Source organism: Hyaena hyaena, unplaced genomic scaffold (assembly GCF_003009895.1).
Source record: "Hyaena hyaena isolate Hyena2069 unplaced genomic scaffold, ASM300989v1 scaffold_30, whole genome shotgun sequence".
Taxonomy (NCBI): domain Eukaryota; kingdom Metazoa; phylum Chordata; class Mammalia; order Carnivora; family Hyaenidae; genus Hyaena; species Hyaena hyaena.
This window is the reverse complement of record NW_024080662.1, coordinates 5,787,685-5,803,949: the sequence shown is the minus strand read 5'-3', so window position 1 is coordinate 5,803,949 and position 16,265 is coordinate 5,787,685. Positions and strand designations below refer to the sequence as shown.

The window sequence follows — 16,265 nt, the reverse complement described above, 5'->3', positions numbered from 1 at the left end:
GGCCTCCGGGCCTGCAGGGGGCGCCTGGCGCAGCGAAGCAACCTAATCCTGGGCAGGGCCGGGGCTGCGCAGTCATGATCACTGCCAAGGCCTCGGTGGACTCCTCCGTCCCCTCGGTACCTGGTACTGCGGTGGCCACCGATGTCCCGGAGCGCGAGGAGCCAGCGTGGCCCTGGGTGAGCCCGGGCCTGAGCAGGAGCAGGCACGGGGTGGGCGGTGCGGGCTTGGGGGCGCCGGCCTCATGCCCCAGCCATGCCCCCCGCCCCGTAGAAAGATGCCGCGATCCGGGTGCTGGTGCAGCGCATCCACCAGTTGCAGGCTGAACGCGCGCAGGCCTTCCGCCGGCTGGAGGAGTAAGTGCGGGCGCAGGGGTGGGCAGGGGTCGCAGAGTTCCGCCTCAAGCCAGCTCCGGGGATGGGTGTGCCTGGGGGCGGAGCTGGGTCCCCGAGCGGCTGCGTTGTCAGAGGTGGGGAGGGCTTCGCTGGGGGACCAGATCTTTGCTTTCCCCCGCTGGGACCAAGGGTGCGTCCCCACTGCCCGATGGACCACTCCGCGTGGCGTCGCTCCCTTCCCCAAGCGCAGGAGAGGACCCATCTCCGTTTACCCTGCGGGAGTCAGAGAGCGTCTTCCACACTCTGGGGTCCAAGGACCCTTCCTGTGGGGGGGCTTTCAGGTGGTCAGGGCGGGTGCAGGGCCTGAGAGCCTGGGGGCGTAGCCTCAGGACCCCCACCTGCCGCAGAGGCCACCTCCAGTACCTACGAAGCGGTCCGCCCTACGACTTCCCCCGCTACCGGAGCACAGTGCACGAGGTGACCCAGGCCTTCGCCGCCGCCTCGCGGGAGGTGCTGGCGGTGGAGGCCGAGCTGGCTGGGCCCAGAGGGCAGCCGCTGCTCGCGAGCCACGTGCGCAGCCTGCAACAGCTGGAGCAGACGCGCCTCGCAACGGTGAGGCCCCCTCCTCGGCCCTTGTCCCCTTCCCCGCACCTGGTCTGTCGTGGCCTATCCGGCCACCCAAACCCAGCCCCGGCGCCCCAGACCCCATTTCTTCCTGCTCCACCTCAGTCGTCAACTAAGGTTTCACTTGGGATTCTCCCGCCCTGACCCCTCCTCCAGTCCGGCTCCAGGTCCTTCGGGTTTTGTGCAGTCCCAGGACACGCCCACTTCACCTCAGTCCCTCTCGCCGCCCCATTGCTGTGCCCAGAGCCCGCCCCGACTACGCTCCTACCCCTTTGGCTAGTCCCACAGCCTCAGGTCTGGTCCTCAACCCGGTGCATATTGGGGAGCGTAAATTTCAACGGCAGGCCCCATCTTGGGTAACCCTGTATCCCAGCCTAGGTTCTGAGCCTACTCCTCCCCTGGGCTTCCAAGACCCCGCCTACTCTACCCCTACGGCCAATCCTGATCGAGACACAATATTCCCAGGCCACGCCCACCTCAGGCCACGCCCACACCGCTCTCTAAAGTGGAATTCCCAGCCCACACTGCTTTAGGAGACCCCAATCCCAGTCTAGGTGTTTGGCCTACTTCCACCCTGGGATTACAACGCCCTGCCGCGTCCTTGGGACTACGAGGCCCTGCCTACTCCACTCCTTTTACCAATTCCTGGCTGGGTCTGCGCCACTATGCCCAGGCTACGCCTTCATGCGACCACACCCACTAACTCTAGGGCCTGCCCACTCGAGCCTCCTTAGGGGGCCCTTGAAACCGGCTCGCAGCCTCCTCGCGTGCGAAGCACCAACCCTTGCGACACCCCGCTATGGCCCCATCCTGTGCTGCCTTTCTGGGTGCTTCAGTGTCTCCCTGCGTGATCTGTAGGGGAGGGCGGGGGTCCTGCCAGCTGTGACATCCTCCCCGTTGCCCACATCAGGTGGCCCTGCTGCAGCTGATGGGGACGCCAGAGCTGACCGGGCAGGAGGACACCGTGGAGATGCACGAGCTGAAGATGAAGTGAGCGCTTACTCCCAGTGGGCTGGCCGTGCTAGATTTGCACGTGTGCCTTCAGGCACCCACCCTCAGCCAGGTGTGCCCCAAGGCTGGCACAGTCACATCGGGCTGGCCCCTCGGACCTGCATACAACCCTTAGGGTGTGCACACTGGAGTCCTCACCTGGTGGCTACCAGACACACCGCACGCATTGTCCCTGGGCGCACACACCCTGGCGTGTCACACCTGACTCGTTGCACATTTCCTAGACACAGTTGGGCACCTCGTACGTGCCAGTCTTGCTCGCATGGCTGGACTTAGAGCTCGGACACGGTTGCCCACCAGGCACAGGCCTGCACATTCCTACCTCCAGCCCCCTCAAGCACACACGAGTACACACCCCCTCGATACTTGCTATGTGACATGGCACAGCCATCTGATGGCACCCACTCAAGATGGCTTTTTCTCTCTGCCCACTCTCACCCACAGGACCACCCCTTCTCCCAGACACCCAGATGGTCCTCTCGGCCACTAGTGCTGCCTGGAACTTTGGCGGCAGGCAGGAGGGCCCGGGGCCTGCGACAGCCCCCTAGGAGCTTCGCAGTCGTGGCTAATTCGCCCCATCTGGGTTTTATTTATAGTTCCCTTCCACTCTTGTAGGGTAATTAAAACCATGGAAGCGATCAGCGAGGTTCTTCAGGACCTTAGGTTTGATGCAGAATCTGCCGAGTGATGGTGGCTCCCCAGTGACACGCCAAGGCATATGGGAAATGAGATGAATGGCGCCCAGTCTACCCCCTGACTGTCAGCTGGCTAGGGTCACACGCCACCAGGTCGCCGACTGCCCTTGAGTTCGCTGCGCCTCCCACAATAAAGAACCTTTCATCTGCAGCTGCTTCACTGTCTCTGCGTCCCGGGGTGCAGGAGTGGGTGTCCCTGAGGAGGCCCCACAAGGCTAGGGATGGCGGGTATGACTCCCCCGGCTCCTTGACAGTAGGACTCACGTTCTGAATATACACCCTACAATGAGCTCAAAACGAGATATTTCACATCCTGGGAGACAGAGTCTGAAATTCTGGGAAGCAGAGATCCCAAGCCCGTAGGGTGCGTCATTAGGATTCCTCCTGCTTCCCCTAAACCCCACAGCCCCTACCCTGGGCCAATCCAGCCCCAAACATCTTCACAATCAGGGCACCTAAATAGCTTGTTTATTTAAAAAGATTTTTTGCAGGGGTCCTGGATGAGGTGGGGGGGGAGTAATGACCCCCTCTTCACCCCCAGCCCTGGAGGGGTTCTGGGCAGCTTAGCCAATCCTCACACACACCTCCCACTGGAGTTGCACCCAAGAGTGGCCTCACATGGAGGCCAAAGATGTTGTGACCCTCAGAACACCCACCCCAGCTCCTGCCGAGGGTGCTCGGTGCCCTGAGGTGAGGGTACAGAGTTAGCCCCCAGTCGGGGTGCCGCCCCCAGGTCTCCACGCAGCAGGGAGGGTGGCCCCATCCCTAGAGCTTAGCTGGCAGGACCTGCAGGCAGAGGGGAAGCCAAGCTAAGCAGGGAGCCTGGGAGGGGCCGGTACCCTCCAAAGGTACCCTGCCAAGTGCAGAGCAGTTGAGGAGGCCCCAGTTCAGGTCCCAGCCCTGCCACTCTCAGCTTGGTGACCTTGAGTAGGGGTAGGGTACTGCCCCTTTCAGGGCCTTGGTTTCCCCGTTTGAGAAGAATATCTGTTCGTCCCAAAGGGTGTCCTGCGGGTAAAGCGCTTGGCACAGGGCGAGCATGCAGTAGGTGCTCATATATGCTAACTGGGGTGAGTATGTTCATTCTTGAGGATGACATTCCACTTTGGACGTTTTCCGGGGTTAGATGCTTTTATGAGGCTAAAGGCCATGGGACTAGGTAATCACTAGGTGTTTGGTAAAAGCTGAGAAATAAGATGTAGGAAGGGCTTCCATCTCAGCCCTCTAAGGCTGAGCGGGGGGGGGGGGGGGGGGGGGGGGGGGGGGGGCACGGGCTTGTGGCCACCAAGAGGGGCCCTGGTCTCCCTCCCTTACCCGCCCACCCACCCAGCTGGGGTGGGCCCGCCTTACCTCTCGTCGTGCCCCGTCTGCCCGAGGGCAGGATCCCCTCGTCCTGTGCTTGGAAGGAAGGAGGCAGTGTCTGGGGGTGCGGACCTACCTCCCCGGCCCGATTCCCTCCCTGCCCTCACCCCTCCATCCCTCGCCCGCGGGGCTCTCCTTCCTACCTGGTTGCGAGTCTTGTGTGACTTCTGCATCCAAGCTCGCCACTGGTCGTAGAGGCGGAAGCTCAGGTTCGAGCAGTACGCGTGCTTCTTGAGCCAGCCCAGGAACTGCTTGAGCTCGCGCCGCACCGGCCCCGAGCTCGGCTCGCCGCCCCGCGGCTCGCACGCCCCGCCGCCCGGGCCCGGACGCTCTGATTGGGGCGGGGCGGGGCGGGGCGGGGTGGGGGGGCGGGCAGTGGGGAGTGGCAGTGTCACGACGCGCCCGCCAGAGGGCGCGCGAGGGCAGGAGAGGGAGGTTCCGCGGCTTGGTGGGACCGTGTTGCCCTCGGGCACCTCCCTCCCGGTTTCTCTGGGACCGGGCTCCTCCCTACCACCCAGCACGGCAGCCCAGCTGAGCCCCCGAGGAGGGAGGGGGCAGGGGAAGGAGGAGGTCCTCCTCCATGTCTCCTCCAGGAAACTGATTCCCGTGGCCAGAGCCAGGTGTGAGTGGAAGGGAGGGGAGAAGGAGGGAAGCCAGGGCCAGAGGGATGAGACCCAGACACAGAGCAGGGGACAGAGAAAGGGAGAGAGAGAGAGAGGCAGAGATGGAAAGATGGAGACAAGGAGAGACAGGGAGATGTCGGGAGGGCCAAAGCAATGGGGGATAGCCAAGGAGATGCAGAGGGACAGGAAAGGAGAAGCTCAAGAGAGGACTGGAGACAATGGAGATGTAGGGATACAGAAAGCAAAGAAGGCAGAAATACAGAGAGATACAGGGGAAGAGAGTGACAGAGGGATGGAGGGAGACAGTGAGAGGGAACCCCAAGGGGGACAGGGGGAGGGACAGTCCCCAGGACAGGCCTGAGAGCAGGAGCCAGTGGGATGGGGAGTGGGCCGGGAGGGCCAGGTGGGAGGCCGGCCTGTCGGTCCAGCTGCCGGCCGCAGCCAGCCCCTAGCAGGCCGGCAGATAAGGACATCGGCCTCACGTCATAAATAACGCCGGGAACCCGCTGACAGGCCCTGGCACGGCCACGGCCCCCACCGCCCCTGCTGGCCTCCCCCAGCCTCCCCAGCCTCTCCAGCGGACGCAGCCGCCTGCTGGCTCGTGTGCAAGAATCGCAGGTGCTGGGCACGAGCAGGGGCCAAGGCGCAGGCCCCTCCCGGCCGCGTTCGCTCCCGCCCACCCCCAGAACCTGGAGGGGCCCAGGATGGGGGCTGGGGAACTGGCTGGAGGCTGGCTCTGCGCCTCCCTGGCTTTGAGACACCCTCTGGGCCTCAGTTTCCCCATTGTCCCTGGAGGATGGGCCTGGACTTCAGGGAAACAATTCAGATCCCTGTGTGACCTTGGGGGCTGGCTGAACCCCCTAGGGCCTCTGTGTCCTCACCTGAGAAAAGGAGGCTCCCTTGGGGTGAAATTATGGGGGAGCAGGAGATGGGAACCTTAGTAACTACTACCTGCAAACACTTAGATGGCGCCCACCTTGAGGGCACTTTTTTGGATTACCCCATCTAACTCTAACAATGGTCTGAGGTGGGTATGATTATTGTCCCCACTTTCCAGATGGAAAAGCTGAGGGCAGACATTTCAATTAACATATTTCATACCATTTCACACAGAGAAAGGAGGCTCATGGGCTTAGAGAAGCCCCAGACGGCAAGGGAAGTCAGACTCGGGCCCCTGATCATCCCCACGCTCCCTTGATCAGAAGGGGAAACCAAGGCCCAGCAGAGGGAGAGTTGGCAGCTCATCAGCCTCAGAAGCGGGGATCTCAAACTCACTTGCCTTTAGGGGTTAGGGAGGGGGTACAGGTGGGCAAAATGGGCCAGGTGGGGATGGGACCCCTGGAGAGTGAGGGCCCTGAGTGAAGGGGCCACTCCTGCTGACAGGTGCTGTGGAGCAGCTCTGGCTGTGTCCTGTTACATTTTCTTCTTTCAAGATTTTATTTTTAAGTACTCTAAACCCAACGTGAGGCTTGAACTCACAAGGCTGAGATCAAGAGTCGCGTGCCTTTCCAACTGAGCCAGCCAGGCACCCCAACATTTTCTGGATGATTCATTTTTCTAGGAAACCTATAATATTTGTGTTAAAACTTCCTGGTTTTAAATGTCTGCAAACAGGTCAAGCTGTTTTTTTTTTGTCAAATGACAGATCTAAGAAAATGGACCCAAGGGCCACACTTGGCCACTGGGGTCACCAACTTGAGACCTCTGCTCTCTTGGAGGAAACAAAGAGACAGAGGCTCTGGCTGCTTTGGGATGGGGCTCCTGACCACCCAGCCCTGTTAGGGTGCTCACCACTGCGAGGGGTGGAGGCGGCCGTGGGGTGGCTCCACTCGCTCCAGATTCCTGCCTTCTTGGAGCCGTAGATGCCGAAGGGATTGCAGCGCACTTGCACGAAGTAGACCGTGCCTGGCTTCAGGCCGGCCAGACGGCACGAGGTCTGGTTGCTCACATCGTCCACCACCTGGTGGCAGTGGCAGGGTCAGAGGCCAGGGGCGGGGGAGGCGCCAGGGGTGGGGGTGGGGTGCTTGTGGGGGCGTCCGACACCTTCCAATCCACGCTGTCCTCCACTCGGTAGCGGATTTGGTACTTGGCTTGGAAGAGGAAGTCCTTGAGGGCTGGCGGGGAAACCCAGCGCACACTCAACTGGTCCTCCAGGCCCCCAACTCGGCTCACGTGCACATCGGGTGGGGGGTCGGTGGTCACTGTGGGGCGGGGCAGGGCTTGATCACTTAGCTGTCCCAGGAACCCAGGTGTCTGGATTCAAATCTCAGAGCACAGGGCTTTGGTGGCACCTGCCTGGGGTCTGCCCTGGCCCCCCACCCCCTTTCAAGAAGAGTGGATTACATTAGATAATATTTGGGAAACACTCAGCACCTAGAAGCACTCAATTAATGTTAGCTGTTATCACCATTATTATCTGTGACAGGAGAAACATAATCCTATCTTCGGGGAACTATGTAAAAGCAGACACTGCCTGGCTGATGCTCTTGTTGTTATGCCCAGGAGGCCAGGGGACCATTAGGCTGCCAGACCCCTGGGAAGTTCCTCCTGATTCCCCGGCCCCCCCCCACCCCCCCGCCGCCACATGCCCACCTGCACCTCCAGACCTTCCTCCTTTACAAAGGTTTTCAAATGACAGCCTTGCTGGTACAGAGGGAAGACTGAGGCTCAGAGCCTGCCCACTGCAGCTTCAGGACTTGGGGAAGCAAAGCAGGAAGCCGACTGGGGCGGGGGGTGGCTACAAGCCTTCTGGGTATCCTTCTGGGAGCCCTGTGGGCAGCAGAGAGGTCTGGCCTCTCCCCCTGAGGCCTTGGTGAGGGTCTGAAAGGGTTAAGGCACAAGCCTGCTAGGGGCTGAGAAACACCCTAATTAGATTAGGCCCAATTCTGCTCGCAGATCATCCGTTTCCTGCCTCCCGCCTGCGCACCGCCCCCCCCAGCTCCAGGCTGAGGCTTCCTGGGGCGCCTCCCGACCTGGGCGCCCCCTCCCTGCTCCCTTGGGGCCCCCTCCTGCACACCTGGGCTGCCGAGGGGGAGGCAGCCCAGGCCAGGTGTTCTCCACAGAGTGGGGGGATCCTGGCTCCTTCAGGGGACTGGGGACGGATGGGTGGATGCCTCGTTTCTCCCGGCCCCAAGCAGGGTCGGGTCGGAGCTGGAGCTGCAGCCACGGGCTGAGCTGAGAGAGGAGGTGCAGGCACCCTCGGGGGCCTAGGAGCTGGGGTGGGGGGCTCACCCACATCCAGGATGTCCAGGGTGAGCACATCGGAGCGGGCCGAGCCCAGCCGGTTGGTGGCCTCTACCCAGATCTCATAGGGCGTAAAGAGAGCCAGGTCCTTGGGGATGTGGCAGGAGTGAGGCCCCACCGTGTGGTACTCCTCACACGTGTTGTCCTGCCCGTACCACCTGCAGGGCAGGAGGGGGTGTGAGGACACACAAGGGTCTCTTCAGGCCCCCAGACCTCCCCCTGGCAGCCCCAGAGGGCAGAAGGGACCCCTGGCCTGGAGAGGGCGGGCTTTGCCGAGACCTCACAGCCAGGCTGGAACACACCTCACCCAAGGGCCACCACCAACCTCAGCTTGTACTTGAGAGAGTAGTTGGTGTGGAGGAAGGTTTCCCCATGGGCCCCCGGCGTCCAGCGGCAGGTCAGGTCCTTCATGTTCTTGGACCAGCAACTGATGTTGAAGGGTTTCTCTGGGGGCACTGGGGAAGGGGGTGCAGGGGGCTGAGGGTCTGGCCCAGCCCTGGACAGGTGAAGTTGCTAGCCACCAGCTGGGCCCCCGTCTTGGAGCAGAAGGAGGGTGACCGGAGTGGCTGTTGGTAAGACTTTCCTGGGGATAGATTCTTTCCAGGCTCTCACGTCCACCCCAGAGGTCCCTGCTTCTCAACCGGCATGCCCACTGTTGAGTCCTGGGCCAGAGGGTCCGTGATTCATGCGTCTCTCCCAAGAGTTACCCCTGGACGTCCTGGGGGCCCACTTACAGCCAACGTAGAGACAGGAGCCGGCCAGGATGCTGCCGTCACGAGCGTGGCACACGAGGTTGTCACCTGACTGTTGCCTGGATCCGTTGAGGTTGGCCAGGGCGAGGGCCAGGGTGGAGGCGTTGAGCACACGGGAGAGCTCAGGGGCTAGGCGGCGCCCGTTGAGGGTCCAGTAGAGGCCCTCAGCTGTGGCGCCTGGCGGGTCCCCGTGCACTGAGCATGTGGCCTGCAGGGAGGAGCCGATGAGGAGCGTGGGGTCCTGGGGGCTGATGACAGCCGTGTCTGGGGTCAGAGAGGAGTGCCCATCAGGTGTGAGATGATGGAGCTGCCCTGAGCCCCCCCCACCCCAGGCTAGGACTCCCGGACTCGCGGCAGTCCTCCACAGGAGCTGTTTGTTCTTGTCTCCCATTTCACAGATAAGGAAACTGAGGTTCAACTGGGCCAAGTGACCAGTCCAAGGTTGTCGGCAAAGCCAAGATTCAGCCTCAGGACTGTTGTGATTCCACAACTCAGAGTCCTTCCAAGCCGCTTCTTCACGGGCTTGCTCAAGGCTCTGGGAGTGGTCACAAAACCCAGGCATAACTGCCCATTCAGACTCCAGTAAATCTTGCTTTGCACACAGTCTGACAACTACTACATTCTGCTTTTTCTTTTCTTTTTTCATGTCATTGTTGGCAACTAGAAATAAAAGATTGATACCCCTGCAGGCACACACATAGTAGGTATGTCTTTGGAGGGGGAGGCAGACACTTCTTGACTCCTACTAGAATCCTGCTAATCTTGTGGTTGAAAGAACTGAGGCTCTGAGACTCATCTCTTGTCCAAAGTCATTGGATGAGAGAAGGGCACGCTACTGAAACCCAGATTTGTCGCTCTGTGCTGCTCTGTGCTGCTGGAGCTGAAGGAGGCTGGGGCAAACTCTAGGCCCCCAGCCCCCACCCAAAGGGACTTGCTGTCATTGCTCTTTCCTTCAACTCATTGCTCCTAACCTGCAAAGTGGGAATCAGAAAGCTAATGATGCCTTAGGGCCATTGTGAAGATCAGATGAGAAATGACTTCCTAAATGAGAATGTGTAGAATTAGGTGCTGGGCACAAGGGTCCCGGGGACACCATGGTTGATGTCTCCCCTCCTGTCTCCTGAGGGGGTCAGAACCTAAGAAGAGTCTGTTTTGATCCAAGGAGAAGCCAAGGTCCAGATAAGGGCGGGGGGCTGCACAGTCCAAGGCCCTGACACCCCTCTCAGTCTCCCCATCTGGAAAGTGGGCGTCATGGTAACACACGTTTGAGAGGAGTGAAAACATTGTCTTAACGACAACCCTGTGGGACGTTGAAGCCACAGGCGGGCCTGGGGTCAGATGCCTCCAGCTCACTGTGAAAGCTTGGCCCATTTGCTTTGTTTCTTTGAGCCTCTGGGAAAGAGCCTCTCTCCCTCCACCAACAGCAGTTATGAGGACCCAGTCACTCATTTGTTCATTCATTCATGCATGCATGCAGGGAACACCTACAGTTTGCTAGGAGCGGAGGGCACAATGGTGACCAAGATACTCAAAATTTCTGCCCTTGTGGGCCTGAATCCAAGGGAGCAATAGGAAAAAGAACAAATAAGTAACTAAGAATAAATAAGGGAGAAAGCGAAGCGCACCCCCAGGAGGCCTATCTGGGGAGGCGTTTGAGCTGAGACCTGAATAAAGTGAAAGAAGTAATCATGAAAACATCTGGGAGAGAGTGTCCAGGCAGTGGGAGCTGCAAGTGCAAAGGTCCTGGGGCAGGAGTGGTGGGGAATGAGGTCTGGGAGGTCAGCAACGCCAGACCTGCAGGGCGGGGTTATTCCAGGGCTCCTAACAGGGGAAGATTTACATTTTAAAAGGATTCCCAGGCAGCTGTAAAAGGGGCTGCAGGGGGGCAGGGGGGTGGGGGTAGCCCAGCTTCCCTAAGAAGGCAGCCAAGGACAGGGTGATCCTGGCCCCTTGGGGGGCACCCCGAATGCCAGTGGCTGCCCTGTCCTGGCCCTCACTGCCCCAGATGGGCGAGGTAGGGTGGACGTGGTTCTCCCCACTGGCCCGGACAATTTTCCGGGGCAAACTTGGCTTGAGGGCCATTTCTTGCTGGAGCCTGGGATCACAGTTGCGTTTGGGGCTTGGCCCAGGGCTCGCCGGAGGTCTCAGCGTCCGTGCGAAGGAGCCGGCTGAGCGGGCCAGAGCCGAGGAGGCGGGGGCGGCCGGGGGCGGGGGCCAGGGGGCCGCCCCGGAGGTCCCAGGCAGCCAGCCGCCCGCTAATTCGGAATTCCTTCGGCATGAACTCGGGCGTGCCAGCGTCTCTGCCCCGGCCCACCCACCGCTTCCTGCCTGGGCCCCCCCACCAGGGTGGGAGGCACGGCCAGGCCTGCCTGGACCCCAGGCCCACTCTCAACGGTTTGGGAGTAGGTCACGCCCCTCCTGTCCCCCACCCACCAGCATCGCCTTAGCCAGGAAGGGGCTCGCTGGGGGGTCTTGGCTGGGGGGCACTGCCCCTCTGCCACACCCGCCTGGCCTGGGCTGGCTTGGCCTGCCTGCCAGCAGCTGCAGCTGCCCTCCTGGGGCTGGGCGGGGGACAGGGCGAGAGGGCAAGGCCAGGCGGGCCTGGACAGGCCAGCCCCCCCCCCCCCGCCAAGTTCCACCAGGAAAGGTCAGAATGAGGACTTCTCCTGGGACATCGGTGCCAATCCCAGCTGGAGCACCTGAGCAATTGGCTTCCCCTCTCCTGCTCTCAGTTTCCTCCTCCATAAAATGGGAGGAAAATACATTCTACCTGTTGGGGAGATTAATGAGATGACATCATGATGTCCAGAGGGCCCAGCACATTGCAGCATCTAGGAACTATTAGAGTTACAGCCCTTCCCAGTTCTGGGGTCCCAGTCGGCTTCCAACTCCCTTCGGGTCTCCCCAAACAATGGGCCAAGGCGCTTGGGACCTGGATGCACACATTCCAGGCCAGGGGAAAGCAGCTGGGAACAGCCCACTAAGGTTGTAGGGGCCCTTGCCTGGTTTGGGGGGCCTCCTAGGAGGCTCCCCAAAGCAGAGCCCTGAGCTAAGCTTTTGGACAGCCACCCCCCTCCCCTTGCTCCCTGCCTTTCACACAGAGCTGGGGCCTTTAAAAGTTTTTTCCTTCTCCCTTCCCAATCTGGAGCCACTGCCGTTATTAAAAAGGAACACCATGTGTTTTAAAAGGGAAAAGTGTGAGATTCTCTGCAAGCAAGGCAGGAGGGTGGCCTCCATCCCAGGGTCCCGACAGGGGTCCCCATCTCCTGTCCCGCTGGTACCTGCAGACACTTTACGACCCACCCGCCTGCTGGTCAGGTGCTAAGACACACCGTAAGTAGAAACATATTGCTGAGGTGTGAGAATCTTTTATTTAATTTCTTCCCTCTTAAAGGCAAAAACACACGCACAACAATCCCGCCAACCACCACCACCTTTGCCTGCTGCTCTATGGGCTGGGAAACAAAGCCGGCCACTAACAGTGGCACTTACAGGCTCTGCTCACTGCCTAGCATTGTTGCCAGGGACCCCGGGAGGGCCTGGGTCAGCCCCTCACCTGCCCAGGCACCTTGGGCATGCCGGGCTTTCAGCAAGTGCCCCCAGGGGGTGCCCGGACCCCATCCTTTCTGGAGGAGCACCACAGGAAGCTGGCCCCCAGCCACCCGTGCGCCTGGACGGGGTGCATGGAGTGACTGTGAACGTCTAGGGCAGGCTGTGCCTGCGTGTATACCCCTGTGTTGCCTCCCCCGGAGGAATGTGTGTGACCACGAATGTGTGTGTGTCAGGGATGGAATGTGTGTGCGCGCGCCCCGATGGTGTGCGAATGTGCATCTGGGATGCAGTGTGCGCTCATCTGAGGGCGAGGGTGACGGGCCACAAGCCAGTGTGTCTTTGTGTGTCTCTGGGTGTGTCCCAGAGAGGGTCTGGATGTAGAGACGATGTCCTGGAGGGGGTGTGCTTCTGGTGGGGAGGACAGAGAGCCCCGGAGGCCAGGATCTCCTGACAGGGTGGGGGTCTTGGCCTGAGGGCTGTGGGTTCCCTGTTGTCCCCCAGCCACCCCCCCCCCCACACACACACCAAGGCTGGGCCAGCGGTGCCCGGACTCGCTGGCTCCTGCTCCCTCTCACTCTCACCCACTCGCTCACAAAGATTTCTCTCGCTGGAGGCTTTCAGCCCCGCGCAGTCTGGCCAGGAATGGTTCCGAGCCCGCCGGTGGCTGGGACTCCGCGGACCCCCGAGCGCGGGGTCCCGCCAGGGGAGGGCGGCGGCGCCGGCCCGCGGAGAGGCGCGTCCCCGGGGACCCCGGGCCGCGCGCCAGGCGGCCAGAGCGGCCCCCCTCCCGCCGCCCCGCCTTCCTCGCGGGGCTCATCCCTCCACTCGGGGCGGGGGGGCGCCCGGCGCCAGCACCCAACGCGCCTACCGCGTGCGCCCCTGACTGGGAGCGGTGCCCTTTGGTCTCCACGGCTCCGAGTCCACGGGCGCTGTTGCGTGCACCCGCCGCGTCCTGGAGTTCAGCGAGTCCCAGGCCGCGGCACCCCCGACCCCAGCCAGAGCAGGGCCGGGTATCCCCGGCCGGGCGGCCCAGGTAAGAAGGCCTAGGGCGCGGAAGCCGGACCCTCTGGCCAGAGGACTGCGGCGCCGTGCGCCCCGCAGGTGAGGGCGCCCCGAGGGCCGCGCCGGGGGCGCCTTCCTTTGTTCCCGGGCCGTCCAGGTGGCGCCCGCGCCCCCTCCCCCCGCAGCTGCCCCCGGGGCGCACGCTCTCGGCCCTGGCGGGAAGAAGGGAACAGGACGCCGGGTACTCACGGGCTCCTGATCCGGCTCTCGGCGCCCCGAGGACGCAGAGTAGCAGTAGGGGCAGCAGCGGCGGCGGCCGCCGCGCGGATTGGGCGGCGGGGCCCGGGCGGCCGGCGGGCATGGGGCCGGCGCTGCCGGGGGCGCGCGGCAGGAGGCGGCGGGCGGCGGCTGCGGCGGCGCGGGGCGCGGGGCTCGAGGCCGGCGCGGGAGGGCGCGGGCCAGGCAGCCCGCACGTCGCTGGGCGCGGGCGCGGAGGCCGGAGCAAGTCTGAGCAGCCGAATTGACAAGGCGCTAATGCGCCGCTGGCCCCGCCCGGCCCCGCCCCCGGCCCGGCCCGGCCCCGGGGGGGCGGCGGGCCCCGCACCGGCCTCCCCGCCGCCCGCCCGCCCGCGGGCACCGCGCGCCCCACCCGTCCGGCCTCCGCCCCGCCGCACACCGCGCGCGCCCTGTCCCGCGGCCCGGAAGCCCCCGCTCAGCGCCTACCAGCCTGAGAACTCTTTCCAACCCCGCCAGCTCCAGGCTCCCCACCCCCAATCTGGGACCTGGCGCCCCCAACCCCGTTTTCATACCCCTGCCCACTTCCCTGCACCCTGCTCTCAGCCCTGTGCCCCTTAAGTGTCCCCAGCGGCCCCCAGCCCTGGCCCGCTCCTCCCCCCCATCCTGCTTCGGCCCCCACCCCGGCTTTTGGCCCCACCCCCTACTGAGTGGTCCCTGAGCCCCGCCTGCTCCCATTTCCAACCCCCCTTCTTCCCCAGGGGCCTGAGAGTCGTATCCCCCAGCCCCACGCCCTGGGCGCGCGCGGATCCCAACGCCCCCCGCCTCCCACTTCATCCCGCCTCTCCTCGGTTCTCCGCGCGCAGCCTCGGTCCCAGGCTTTGCTGGAGGGAAGACTGAGAAAAAGCTGGAAGCCAACGGAGTCCCCGGCCCTGCCCTGGCTCAGCTGTCCCCTTCACGCAGAACAGGGCTGAGGTTCCTCGGGGGGCCCTAGGGGCCTTAGGAGGGAGCTCCTGCGCGGATAGACTGCGAGAAATAGGACCTGGTGGGAGCGGGGACGGGGATTTGCCCCGGTCCCGCAAGCGACACGGGAAGGGTACCCAGAAGGAGAGTGGTAAGGAGGCCCACCCCGACTCGCTGACACCCCTCCCCACGGAAAAATCAGTTCAGCGGCCCGCGGGTGGGGTGCGCCACGCAGTGAGTAATAGCTCCGGCGGCCGCCGCCCGCCGACTCCAGGTAACGCCGGCTGCCCGGAGCGACGCATAGTTTGTCTTCCTTTTCTTGCGCCGGGATTCTTCTCCGTGATATTATTTTTGGCCACTGCTTGAGTTTCGGGACCCATCCTGGCCCGGGCGCCTCACTCCCCGCTTCTCGGTCAGCACCCGATGCAGTGCCCAAGATAGAAAGGCTCCTGGCCTCTGAGGCGGAGGTTTAGGGGGTGCTTGAAATTAGAGTTCCAGGGACGCCTCCAGCCCCGAGGTTTGAGTCTCAGCCCTGCCCCCAGCGGTGTGCCCAGAGAGAGACAGGGCTCTAACTTCCCCTTACAGGGGGGTTCCCTTAGAGGCCTGGACCCTCTCTCTCCATGTCCCTAACCAGCCAGAGGGGTAAAAGTTTCTGAGGGTGGCTCAGGAGTCCTCACCTTGTTTGCTCAAAAACTACCCTCCACTCCTGTTACTTGGATCCCCAACTCAGACCCCAGATTGTCAGAAATGAGGATTGGAGGACAGGATCCTGGGGGCTCTGCACACCCACAACCTGGATTCTGGGTGGGTTTATCAGGGGGAGAGTAAAGCCCTGGAGTGGTACACTGCCATTCACTGATGCAATCAGGCCTCAATTTTACCCTCTGTGCAATGGGCGGCTCCCAGCCAGCCTAAGGTCTTCTGTGAGAAGATGCAATGCTACAGAAGGTTCCACAATCTAAGCCCTTGGCACTGCCGTCGGCAGTGGAGGCATGTTCTTTTGCAGCAGAGATGGTCCCCAGGCCTCAGTTTGTCACCTCTGAAAAACAGGCCAGAGTTCCACCTGCCAGGTGGTCAGATGATTAAAAGGCATTGGCAGTTCTTCACCAGAATTGCTTTCAGGATATGAGCAACCCCTCCCCCACAACCTTTACCCTGCAAAGTTTGACTCCCTCCAGGAGGACTTAAGACTTCTGGAGTGAGATCTTGATATTCCCCCACCTCGCTCCCCCCCCATCTCTGCTCCTCCCCCAGTCATTCTCGGGCTTTGGAAAAAGGCTCCTCCATCTACCCAGGTGCTCAGGCCAGAGACCTGGAGGCGTGCGTGACAACTCTCTCCTTCGCTCATCCCCCACGTCCAATCCATCAGCAAATCCTGTTGGCTCTGATTCCAAAACACATCCCCATTCTGAGATTCTGACCCCTTCTCCCCACCCCGTGCCGGTCCAGGCCCCACCATCTCCCTCTGGGATACTGCCCCGCCTCCTCCTGGGCTTCCCCCGTGACCCTCCTGCCCTGGTCTGCACGGCAGGCGGAAGGACCTTTTAAAAGGAGCAAAGCAGGTCTTCTCTGTCCAGCCATCCTATCCCCCCTCCTCTCCCTTTCTCTCTTCCACTCTCTTTTTCCCCTTCCTCTCCTTCACTTCGCTCCAGCCACTGCAGCCCTGTTTCCCCAAACACATTGGGCTTGTTGCTATCACAGGGTCTTTGTGGATTTGCTGTTCCATCCGTAGAGATGCAGTTCCCCCCAAACTCCCCCCACTTAGCACCTTATCTTCCATCAGGTCACAGGTCAAGTGTCACCTCAGAGGGCAGACCTCCGCCCTTACCAGGCACCCTTCTACCCCTTCACCTTTTCAAGTTGTCTTTGTAACAC

General features: G+C 62.1%; 2 protein-coding genes across 3 annotated transcripts; one reads left to right on the top strand and one right to left on the bottom strand.

The window, feature by feature from the left end:
- The first annotated feature begins 28 nt into the window (after positions 1 to 28).
- REX1BD (required for excision 1-B domain containing) lies at positions 29 to 2,813 on the top strand. Of its 2 annotated transcripts, none has more exons than XM_039228387.1 (5): positions 29 to 176; positions 271 to 353; positions 716 to 944; positions 1,867 to 1,946; positions 2,583 to 2,813. In XM_039228387.1, the coding sequence occupies exons 1-5, from the start codon at positions 75 to 77 to the stop codon at positions 2,653 to 2,655; spliced, it is 567 nt and encodes a 188-aa protein (XP_039084318.1). In that variant the 5' UTR covers positions 29 to 74; the 3' UTR covers positions 2,656 to 2,813. The 2 variants fall into 2 exon arrangements, with proteins under 2 accessions (XP_039084318.1, XP_039084319.1); XM_039228388.1 differs by having other exon boundaries at positions 38 to 176; positions 740 to 944.
- CRLF1 (cytokine receptor like factor 1) lies at positions 354 to 13,554 on the bottom strand. The gene is made up of 9 exons (XM_039228386.1): positions 13,443 to 13,554; positions 8,622 to 8,903; positions 8,213 to 8,342; positions 7,876 to 8,045; positions 6,688 to 6,845; positions 6,436 to 6,604; positions 4,165 to 4,352; positions 4,010 to 4,052; positions 354 to 605 (listed from the first exon to the last, which is right to left on the bottom strand). Exons 1-9 carry the CDS (start codon positions 13,552 to 13,554, stop codon positions 601 to 603), a joined length of 1,257 nt encoding a protein of 418 aa, XP_039084317.1. The 3' UTR covers positions 354 to 600.
- Positions 13,555 to 16,265: the final 2,711 nt, after the last annotated feature.